The following is a 12,295-nucleotide window of genomic DNA, read 5'->3' on the forward strand; positions in this document are numbered from 1 at the left end:
AGGGGTTGAGTGGCAGTTGCATATAAGATTCCCAGGCTTCCTCCTTTTTTGAAAGCAGTTGTTTAGTGAGCTACTTGAGCAGTCATTTCAGACACCTTTGGAAGATGAGACAATGCAACTGCAGATGCCAGCAGTAAACTCTGGATCAGCTTGTCTTTCAGTTCTTACTTCAACTTAATTGTGACTTGTGAATATTCTTAATTTATGGCAGGTTATGGTACACTGATTCTCTCATCTGGATGTGGATGGCAATTTTCAAACACCTTTCTTGTCACACTGATAAAGAAGAGCTTGCATTATATGAAATAGTACTTCAGTTTCTGAATGAACAAGTAAAGCATATTTTAAAAATCAACATCAATCAAAAGCAGCTAAGAAAATAAGTTATTCAGTGGCAAAACAGTAAGGATGACAATGAGTCTGTACCTTTTGGGACTGAATGTCTTTAAGTTTTCTAATTTCCTGGATTTTTCTTTAGCAGGTGTTCTTTGGCAGACAAGTTTCTTACATTTCTTTGCAGAAAGGATAACCAGAATTCCAAGTGTAACATGTACTAAGCAAATACGAAACAAGCAAAAGTAATACTTCCTGTAAAAACTGAGAGAAATCCTTTCAAATATAAGTTTTGTCCCAAAGATTATAGAATAATACTTGTATAAGAAACTGAGAAGCCAAGTGATCTTGTTTGACTTGAAATCATATTTTGAATACAGTATTATATAGAGGGATATTCTGCTTTTCAGGAACTATCTTGAGCTGGTGGCCAACTTAATTGAAGACTGGGTAAAAGAGGAAGAAGCTAAATACCAAAAAGAGAAGATGGGTAAGGAAATAGAGTCTTTTAAATTGGAAAAAGCCATGGCAGAAGGCCCTCTAGGACTGTCTGTCAGTGCTGTCAAAAAACCTGGCTTTACTCAGAACTCCAAAAGTGGGTATCTTTTTATTGTATTCTAGGAAATTAATTTTTCACTCTAAGTCCTGAGACACAGATTTTTTCAGAGCAGAATTGCATATGTTTTTTCATAGGATGACACTGTTTTGACATCTGTATAGGCATAAATATGTTTTGGAATTAATTAAATGTATATATTTATATATTCTGCATCTTTCTCTGTTCTGAAAACTGACAGCTTTAATATCAATTTACATTTTCGATAACTGTGCTTATCTAATGAGATTAAGGATTACATACAAATATGTATCTGTTCAGATGACTGAACATGTGAAGAGGTGAGCAGTAGTTAAAGCCGGCAACATGGTTCAGGAAAATTCCTTTTTAAAGGGCAGGATAAAAGCTGTAAGTCAGAAGCTGTGGGCTAGAAGCTAAAACTGGAAACTTGAATTGACAAGATTGCAGAGCAAACTTGAATTACAAGCAACATTTTGGGTAGTGAAAATTGTAAGCAGTTCATACAATAACTGTTCAGCAGGCAGCAGAATCTGAAAACCCCTACTGACAAAAAAGAACTTCTGTCAAAATTTTCTACTTGTATATTTAAATGGTATTAAAAATGATTTGTTTATGCTTAACCTTTGCTTTCTTAGCTTTCTTGAGAATGCACTTTGAAACCTCCCAGGACTAGCAGTTAGCATTTACAAAAATAGAAACATTACTCCTCAACTCAGTTAACACCTCTGATTATAGTTTGGAAACTAAAAGTACAGTTATGACTCCTAAATCATAATTTGTACATATCTAGCTGTCACAGGAGCTAGACTGAATCTTGCCCATGTGGTGCTTCATGACAGTTTTGATTCATAGAGTACTTGCTGAAAGGGCATAATCACCTCTGGCTGGAACACGCAGATGGGCAACAGTGTTCTTGGGTGTTTTCAATTTCACTGACACTGCAATTTCTACTTTATCATATAAAGCAATTTAACTAGAAGTTTCTGATAGTGTTAATTTAATTGAGTTTAAATTACCTTTTCTAGAAGGTAAATATGGGGTAACCAAGCATAGTATAAAACTACACTTATAGAAGATACTCTTTTCTTAAGTCATAGATGCTATAAAGCTGTAATAGTAAATGAAGGATATGGTGAGTGTTTCTTTAGTGAAGGTTTGAAGATTCAGATAGCATTTATTTGGGATTTTTTGTCCTGAAAGATTGTAATGTCTATGACTTCGGTATTGAGCTTCTTCTGGCTCAGTTCAAAACAAACAAATGCTGCCAGAGCAAAGCCTTCAACAGCAAGAAGCAGAGAGCCAGTCTTTACAGACATGGTTGATATATTATTTACTGTATTTGGTCCTCACTTTTGAGAATCAAGTTTCTTCTAACCTAAACAGACTTTCTATTTTATTTCTAAATATATTTAAGGTTTGCTTTATTGTACTATTATGCTTTTCCTATTTTTAAATATACATTTTTATTTACTTGCACATCCTTTTTCCCCCCCCATTTTTAAAAATTATTCCATTTTCCTGTATTTATAACCTTGCTTATTCTCCCTTTCACTTTTAAAAGGCAGCACAACTGAACCTGAGAATGTAACAGAGTCTCAATCCAAGAATGAAGAAAGTCCCATTATCAGAGAAGATTCTCTAAAGGTGAGACAAAAATATTTATGTTTCTGAAATGGATTAGATAGTGCTTCTTTCTTAGAAAGGTAAGCCTTTGTTCTGTACATGGGCTTGACTGAATCCTCTTAGTTTTTCTGCTCTTTGTTATTTTTTGTATATGTTATTTTCTTTAATTTATTCCTTAATGATTGTGAGTCATGTTATGTTGTTTTCTTAAGAGAAGACTATTTGGAGTTAGACTAGGCATTCCAAAGTAATTTATAGCTGGAATACTAGGAAGTGAAAGTTATGAATAATATCCTACTATTTACTGAAGTTTTCTGATTTTAAAGGTACAAAAATATAAGATCCAGATTAATGGAAATACTTGTGTACCCAACTGTACTTTCACTGTCTACAGCTCTTTGAAATTAGGGAATGTCAATATGGTACCTCAGAGTTCCCTTATGTCAGAGAATCCCATTTTATAGATGGATCCATTCACTACAGATTAATTGACTTGCCCAGCTTTACACAATAAATTTCTGGCTGAGGTAGGGATTAAGCGTACAGTTGTTTTGGTCATAGCATTGGTACTATCCATTAATCTGCACAAATCTAGTTTTATTGATATTGTATTCTCCTGCTTTTTTTTAACTCCTCACAAACATATTATGTCTCATCTTCCTCACAGTGTATAATGCTGTGCAATTCAAGTCCCGATATGGAATATAGACAGGAAATGAGGTTAACTGTCACAGCTCAATCGAGGCTAATGCCTGACTTGTAACTCTCCATGCTTGCCATTTCTTCCCCAGAAACGCTTCTCCTTCAATATGTTTAGACTATAAAGTGCTACAAAACCCTAAATACTCCAGAAAATCTCAAATGTCTTCCTAATGCAAGCTGATAATTTTGGCATTGACAAGTCATCCCTCTTTCTGTAAAAAAATAAAATCATTTTATCTCACAGTTGCATTTCGGGAAGAAACCAATAACAATTATGCATTGTGGTTTGGTGGTAAACACTGGAGAAAAGTATTCAACAAAATCATTTTCCTGTGACTGATTGTGTAAGATATGAGTAATCACCTGATTCATTTCCTGTGGTCAACAATGGCTGCTGTTGTAGATTGAATGAATCACTAATTTTATCCAAAATTTGGTGTATGATATTGTGAGAATTTTGACACGTTTGGAAACGTATTTTAGCTTAGAACTTTGATTCCTTTGGTTTTGTTTGCTTCTACTCTTTTCAGAATGCACATATGAAATACCTTGTAGTACAAAGATAAACACAGTCTGTTTAATTCCTAATGTTGAATGTAGGCTTGGAAGATTGAGCAGGACCGATTACGAGAGGAAGAAGAAAAAGAAAAGGAAGAAGAACAAGAAAAGGAAGAAAAATTGCAAAGTAAAAGGAAAAGCCAGGATTTAAAAGGCAGTAAAGAAGGAAGTAAAAAAGGAAGTAAAGGATCAAACAAAAGACCTTCGGAAGACAAGTATCAAAATGAGTCAGGAAAAGCCACTGAACTTGAGGAGGATCATAACATTCCAGAAACATGTTCTGAGAAAGTTTACAAGGTAAGGAGTTGTATTATTATACCACGTTAGAAAAGTGTTAACTATATACAGAGTCAAGATTGCAGCAGAGCTATTATCTATTGTGAAATTTGAGTTCAGGATAAATTAAGCCTAACTGGGTCTTGTTACCTCTGTTGTTTTAGCAGCAGATCCTTTTCTAGAAGTTTTAAAAAGCAGTTCTTGATGTTCAAGATTATCTTATACCAGATTATTTAATTTTTTTTAGTGTAATATGACATGAACGCAAACGTAAGTTGATCATGTTGATTTTTGTGGGAGAGGATAGGAAAGGAGAACATAAGAAGTTGTCCCATCTTCCATAGTAATGAACTACTAGACCTAGTTGAAATTTTGACTGCCTACACTGTAAATCACCATTTCTTACATTTCCTCTTTCAAAATTCATGTTTTTGAAGTGCCCTAGTCTGAAATACGTATTTTTCCCATATTTCATAAACTCCATTGGCATGCGTGCAATAGGAAATGTAGAGCTCAGCTCACTCTTGGACATTAAGGCATATGAATCTAAACTGTAATTGTGCTTCATGTCCCTAGCAATCCCAGGAACTCATGTCTAGACAGTTCAATGGACACAGCAGCTCTCTTTTTTCTGCCTGTTGCACTAACAGAGGGAGCTCTTCACTAGTTTTGTTGAGTTTTTCAGCAGTTTGCACTGCCTAAGATGTGTACAGTCTATCTTGCATCCAAAACTTGCACACATCAATATAATTCAGTCTAAATTTGCTTAAGTACAGACTTCAAACTCAGAAATAGATGGCATTTCAGTCTGGACTTATCTGAATATGGTCACGTAATTTTTTCCATCTTGTAGCACTCTGGAAGGCATAGCAATCTAATTAGATTCACAGTATCTGAATTCCAAAACCTAGAGGGTAGAAAGCTGAATCTTTACCTGACCTTTATGTGATCCCATGGCATTGTACTTGATCAGAACTTCTCTTTCTCCCACACTGTATGTTAATCCAGTGGTCTACTTGCTACTCTTCAGTTTCCATGATGGTTTTCACATGTAACAAGTTACATCAGTTAGTAACTGGGAAATTATTTGGATGTGACTATAGCATGCTAGATATTTTCTCAAGGTTTTTTTATATTAGTTCAATAGCTAAGGAAAATACGTTGAGCAGTACAGTGTGATCCTGATGGTCTGTCCTTCATTTACCTCTTTCATGTGTACTGCTTTTGTCATTTATAGATAATTTAAAACTTGTTTTTTCCAGTTTCATGGCTACAATACGGGGGAGGATATCATTCAAGTATCAGGAACCAATCAATATCTTTTCCCATCTGATGGAGGACAGATTCAAGTAGAGAAGATAGAGTTTGTAAAAAGTGATTCTTTTTTTCTTTATGCTTTGCTTTGACTCAGTGCTAACTAATGGAATAATTTCTTAATCCATAAATGCTTTTTCATGTCTCAGCAGTAAAAATTCAGTTAAAGAAATTCCATATTAGGCTCTATCACCACTGATCTTTACAGTTACCAGTAATATATTAACAGTTGATAGATAAATGAAGCACCAGAAAACTAGATATGCAGAAAAATCAGTTCATATTTATTTTTCAATGGCAACTGATGCATCATATTTCCAGGATGTTCAAATTATTTTTCCAGTCAAATTCAATATATCTAAGCCACAGAGTCTTCTGCAGACGCTCAGATTTAATTATCAGAAAGTTTATAATATATTTAATCTAAACTCAGATGACCTTAATTTTGTCACCTTGGTTTTCTACTACATGATTCATTCCAGTTATGGGCAATTTTTTTTTTTTGAGTGCTTTACTCAAAGAAGCAGATGCACCATTTATTTGGGTGCAGGTAAGTTCTGAAGCCTGGTGGAAGCAGTAATAGTATTCTATTGCTTTACAGAAACCTTGATAAAGGTGAAAGTAATGAAAGACAAGCACAATTTCTTCGTTCATGTCACAGACCCCAAGGAAAACTTCAAAGAAGCTGAAGAGCAAGAAATTAATGAAGAACAGCAAATTACATCAGGTCAGTGGATTGATGTCACTGATATAAAGAATTAATAGTTTGATATTTTTAATAATTGGATGCGAAACTTACCAGCTGACAGAAAATATATTGTTAGTATTGGCAGAGAGTAAGAAAAGTCAGTGTTCCATAAAATAAAGTAAAAATCCAGTTGGCTGATTTAAGCACTGTATAAAGAGGTCTTAGCAAGATGTAGAATCACAGTTCAGGTCAACATGTGCAAACCAGTGTCTCTTCTAAATCAAGGAAATCACCATTCCTTAAGAAAATAGTTTTCTTCTTTAGCAGAGGACTCATTTGGATCTTAAAACCATTGTGACTTTGTGACCAAAGTCACAACGAAAGGGAAGATTTCCCCATTTGATGTTAACCTCCTTTTTTGGGTCAGATGACCATAGCATCATTGCCTCCTCAAGACCTTTGTGCTGTTGGTTGCCATATTGTTCATACTCAGAAAGCATTGAATCCAAATCTTTTCTGAACCCAGGTGAGAGTGTTTCCAAGAAGCAAGACAGTTTGTAATGCCATGACAGTTTGCCATGTATATGTTTCCCAAAAACATTATGGAATACGTGTCACCAAACTGAAGACTATTGGAAAAGGATAACTTATACATATTAGCTCTTTTCCTCTTCATCAGTGTGTTACAGATGGATGATAAAATGATTGGCTCTCACAATTAAAAGATAACTATTGTGTGAATATTAAGAAAAGCTTTAGTGGTGTATAGTTATGTTATTATAGTTTAGATGTCCTCTGTTCTCCCCACAGTTCCCTTTTTCCCCCGCCCCGTATTGTTAACATCAGACAGCCTAAATTGTCTAGGACAGGTAAAAAGAAGGCTGCACATGTGCCCCTTACCTGGGGCAGTTGGGAATGGAAAAGCTTGTGGGCACAGCATGGCAACACCTGACCTCCAATCAAGTTACAAGAAAGCAGTTTCCACCAATAAATGGCAAAGAAGAGCTGACTGACAGACTTTGGGAGGGGCCAGGGCTCACTGATGCAACCCCCTCCCCCCCCCAGGGGTATAAAAGACTGATCCATCTTGAAGATGAACTGGTCGTGTGGTGTGCACGAGACAGAGTTGCCAGCACTGCAAATGTTTCCTTATGTAGTCCTTTTGTTGTATTTTTGTTAAGGTTTATTAAACCTTTTTAAATTTTCAAAGTGAGCAGTTGTTTCTCACAAGTGTTAGAAGGCATCCTGCTCTTGCTTCTTCCCTTGGCTTACAAGCAATGTAATTGTAGGTTGTCTTAATAGAAAATTTGCATCCCTTCTACAGACAAGATTTTTTTTGTCTGCACTTCTGACAGCTGACCTGTATCATTGTGGGGTCTGCCAGACATACTGGCATCACCAGTGTGAGAGTATCTGAGACAAGTTGTATTCACTGGACACAAGTGCAAGGCTTTCCTCCCATGTAAACAGGAGCACCTTACAGAAAGGCAGTAGGGAAGACAAGAATCAATCCACTCTGATACTTGACAGTGGCTGGATGGTCCAATGGTAAATGTGTAAAGCAGTTAGAATTCCAAAACATCTTCCTACCAGTGGTGTTCAGCAATAAGCATTGCAATGACAGACAAGAAATAGGAGCGGACAAGATCTCAGGATGTGTCCCATGTTGATGAGTTTGGGAGATAGCTTGGCCTGCCTTAACCTGCTTTTGTAGTCTTCTCTGCTACTCGTCACCATTTTAACATATTTCTCATATGTTCCTCATATGGGAAATCCCAAGGTTTTCTCTTACCAATAGAACATTTCTTTAGGCAGCGGCAGCTAAAGTAGAGGCCAGGTAGGACCCAGTGTCTGGGAGGTGTATCTTGCCTAGTTCATGTGGTTTTCACCATGACACATTCATCACATGACACCTTGATCTGCCCTTCTCTCTGATCCACTTTTACAAATCCCAGACCTGTCTTTGGATCTAATTTTGCAACTTTTTTGTCCTTTTTTTTACTTTCTCCTCAAAGTACACACATAGAATCATAGAATATCCTGAGGGAAGGGAAGGGACCCTCAGGGATAATTGAAGTTCAGCTCCTGTCCTTGTGACAACATGTGAGGGACAGTGATTTTTATTAGTGCATAGGCCACATGCAATAGGAATGGGCAGTTAACCATTATTATTAACAAAGAAACAAGGATCTATAACTCCAGAACTGGGTCCTTTTGCTGCTTAAATTCCATAAGACTTTACATTAGTTGTTGCTATTAAACCTGTTTTTACACACCTAACTAATTAGAATGCTATGTCTGGATAAAAAACCACAGGTGTATTGCACAAAACTGACTATTATATTGTACCCTAAGAATGGAATGTTGGTTTTCCCTGCTCTATTTAGTCTGTTTATGTTAGTCATCCTCACTAAGGTTCCACTTCTCACACCAGCCATTGATGGTTCTGATATGTGTCGCTGTCCTTAATGTTTTTTTTTTTTAGAGAATTGAAAAATAAAAAGAAAGCTGTGAGCAAGTTTGGATCTTTTTCAGCCACCTTGGAAAATGGAATCCAGCTGTCTCTGAGCTATTATGGACCTACAGGGGAGGCAGCAGGTAAAGTAAGCAAATAGAAGAGGGTATTTGAGAACCATAGGGTGAATTTTTTTTTCCTTTTTTTTTCCCCTTCATACACTCCTTAACCCAATAATTTGTTGCATGCAATTCTTCCTTTCTCAGCAGCTGTTACTACATGGTAGAGAATGTTCAGCAAGGCTCAAAATGAGATTACATTGTCAAGAATATTCTATGATTCAATTTTCAAAATGGAGGGAGGTCTCCAAGTTTTTCTGCTTACTGTGAAAACAGAGCTGTGCAAGTATTGTTATTAAGTAGCCCAGCAAAATCAGCCAATTAATTTGAGCCAAAGAAAATGTGATTTGCTGAGGAGTCTTCTTGGTTTTCCAAGAAATAATATTTTTGTAAACTTATATAGGCGATTATGGAACTTTCATTTTACTTCAGGAGTTGGACTTTAGGTTACAGTTGTGCAGACATAATGAGGGATTTCTCTCAGCCTTTCAATAAACACATTCACCAACTGGAAGCAATTGCTTCAGAAAACCACAGTGAAAACAGCGTCTGCTTTTACCAAGAGCTTTTTGTTTCCATTACATTTGAAGGCCACTGAAACCATCTTATGGATAAAAGTGAAACCCTTCTCTGATCAGAAAATAATTCCAGCATTTTTCAGCTCTTAAAATATGAAAACATTTAATTGAATGCATCTTTGTGTGGACTGTGGTAAACCATTCAACTCTACACTCAGTTTTAATTGTTCAAATATATTTTACACATTAATTACTAAAAAATAGACTGTTTAGTCTTGGGTCAAAAGAGCATTCACAATAGTGGCCTGCAAAAACTTGGATTTTGGCATGAAAGAAAGACATGTCTGATTAAATACCTACATGTCAGCTGTGATGTTTAGACTTATTCACATTCACCATAATCATCTTATTCTGCATTAGAATAATCCTTGCCATGTTGAGCTTTAGAGTGCTGCTAAGTGGCATTCTTTGATTGCTTGCAGTTTTTCTATGATCATTGCTTATGCCAAACCCTCATGGGTATTTGTATTCCAAGTGCTCAGAATAATTCTGACCAAAAATACTCTCTTTAAATGATTCTCATATGCCATCCATCCCTAATGCAGAATGGTATACCATGAAATCTGCAGTTTCTCTCCACTGATCAGTTAAATTGTGTGCAAATTTCTGTGCAGTACTGAAATAGTTTTCTGGAAACTCTCTAATTCGCATTTTTCTTACTGTTTTTCATACTTTATCTATTTCATCTTCCTTTTAGGGAAGCTAAGGTGACAAAAGGTCTCAAGTTGTTTTTTAGCTTTATGCAACTTTTTTTTCTTTTAGGGGGCAGATGTTAATATTTCTTGAAGTTTTGAATTATTCCTTGTTTTCTCCAGCATTATCAAAGGTTAATTTCCAATCACCTTACATTTTTGTTAGAAATAATCTCCTTGTCTCTTTATTAATCTGGGACTCCTTGAGCACCTGCAGGGCTTTTGATTCTGGATACTATAGAACCTCTGCACTTAATCTTTATATTTTGACAAAATCATGAGAGTACAATTTCAAGTCCTAGACATGTGAATGTATGTATCTGGAATTTTACATCTCTCTCAGGATTTCTAAAAGCACTTTATCTCAGTCTTGACAATCCACTCTTTTCCATTGTTACACTCAGACACCATGTTCTTATTTTGGGGGGCAACCAAAATAAAGGCATGGGTGAAATTTCTATGAAAATGAAGTGTCAGTTTGTTGAAATAATTACAGAAAATGTAAATTTGTATTTCTTTTATTTTAAAGAAATTTTTTTGAAAGACAACATGACTCCTTCCTGTTGACATGCCTAGAAGGCTGTCCTAATGCTTGGCTTGAAGAATTGCAAGAGTCTTATCAAGTCTAGATCATTAGAATCTTTCTGAAGAATTATAGCAAAATAGACATATGTAGTACAAAATTTGTCGAGTCTGTCTGTGCTGGATCAGTCCATGATAAAGCAGAACACAGTGATCATTTACCAGATACTAGATTCAGAATTTCTCTACTCCTAAGTATTCTGGAAGTAAAAAATAATTTTAAAATTACATTTTTTTTTTTTTGAGGTGACAACCAAGTCACAACTTGTGGGAAGCAATACTTTCAAGATGTCTTTTAGGCTAATAAGTTGTCAGTCTGTGAAAAGATTTTCTAAATACTCTTATATATATAGTCCCTCTATCTGAAATAACTCCCCCACTGAGGTTATTATTTCTAAGGTAAAATTCAGTGTACAAAATCTTTTTAAAAAATAAAATGTGGCCATCAACATTTATGAAGCTTCATTACATTGAAAATCTTGCTTTTCCTTCCTTAGATGATGAAACAGGTCTTGTCTTAGAAAGAATTCTGAACGTCCCTTCTGTTCATCTTCCGACGGTAATTCCAACAGTTTCTGCTATTACACCAGCTCCAGGGAAAAAAGATAAGAGTGACAGAGGAAAATCAGGAAAAGCTTCTACCAAAGGAAACCGTCGCAAATTAGCCCCTTCACCACCTGATAACCTGGTACAGAAAGAAGAACAAAAGGTGAGAGCAGAGACAATATCCAAACCAAAGAAACAAAACAAAAATTCAAAGGCATGAACTTCTGTAAAAGCAACATATATTCGTCTCAGAGGGCTTTGAGCTGTGCCTTTACAAATTCCTAACAATTTGTGGTGCTCTTAAGGATTTATTTTACTCTTATGGTTGTTCTCATATGTACATATTGGCAGCTGTTAATCAATTTAGTCTTTATGGTGATGTAAAGCAGTGAGTCTGCCATGGTCCACGTTCTTTTTTACAGTTACAGCTGTTACACTGCAGGTGATCAGGGGGCTGGAGCGCCTTCCCTGCAAAGACAAACTGAAACCATTGGGGTTGTTCAGCCTGGAGAAGAGAACGCTGCAGGAAGACCTTAGAGCGTGCCTTCCAGTATATAAGTGAGGCTACAAGAGAGCTGGAAGGGGACTCTTTGCCAGAGCTTGTAGTGACAGAACAAGGGGAAATGGCTTTAAACTGAAAGATTAAGATTAAATATTAGGGAGAAATTCTTTACTGTGAAGGTGATTGAGGCACTGGAACAGATGCCCAGAGAAGCTGTGGATGCTCCATCCTTGGAAGTGTTAAAGGCCAGGTTGGATGGGGCTTTGAGCACCCTGGTCTAGTGGATACTGTCCCTGTCCACAGAAGGGGGTTGGATCTCGACAGTCTTTAAGATCCCTTCCAACCTGAACCATTCTATGATTACTAATATCTCAGTTACAAGAACAGCTACATTTTTAGTTTAACCAAGTAGAATTCTTTTGGGCTTCCCAAAACCCATATTCAAAAGTCTAACCAACCAGCAAATTAGTGAAGACAGTTTTGCAGTATCTTGCTCTGTAATTTGCTCTTTCCAGCTGGTAACAAGCCAGGGACTAGCAATTTGAGGAAGTTACTTTAGCCTTTAACTGAAGTACTTCTATCATAGTACAGTTCTTTGGAAAGTATGAATGAATCTCTGGAGAGCAGATTCTGAATTTCTGTTCTGAAGTAGTTTTTAGTACCTCATGGTTCAAGTAACACTGTGGCTGTTGTTGCAAAACAGATTCTGTGCATATCCACAGAAAGGGCTCCTTACCTAATTTCATCATG

General features: G+C 36.3%; 1 protein-coding gene across 1 annotated transcript in view; it reads left to right on the forward strand.

Annotated features, from left to right (window-relative positions):
* Positions 1–12,295, forward strand: part of SPAG17 (sperm associated antigen 17) — an 86,069-nt gene that overhangs the window by 47,725 nt on the left and 26,049 nt on the right. The window contains exons 18-24 of the mRNA XM_030953252.1: positions 744–823; positions 2,472–2,554; positions 3,836–4,090; positions 5,332–5,443; positions 5,985–6,114; positions 8,557–8,669; positions 10,995–11,206. Of these exons, the coding sequence (XP_030809112.1) occupies positions 744–823; positions 2,472–2,554; positions 3,836–4,090; positions 5,332–5,443; positions 5,985–6,114; positions 8,557–8,669; positions 10,995–11,206 (985 nt within the window). The remainder of the gene's footprint in view (positions 1–743; positions 824–2,471; positions 2,555–3,835; positions 4,091–5,331; positions 5,444–5,984; positions 6,115–8,556; positions 8,670–10,994; positions 11,207–12,295) is intronic.

Source organism: Camarhynchus parvulus, chromosome 1 (assembly GCF_901933205.1).
Source record: "Camarhynchus parvulus chromosome 1, STF_HiC, whole genome shotgun sequence".
NCBI lineage: Eukaryota > Metazoa > Chordata > Aves > Passeriformes > Thraupidae > Camarhynchus > Camarhynchus parvulus.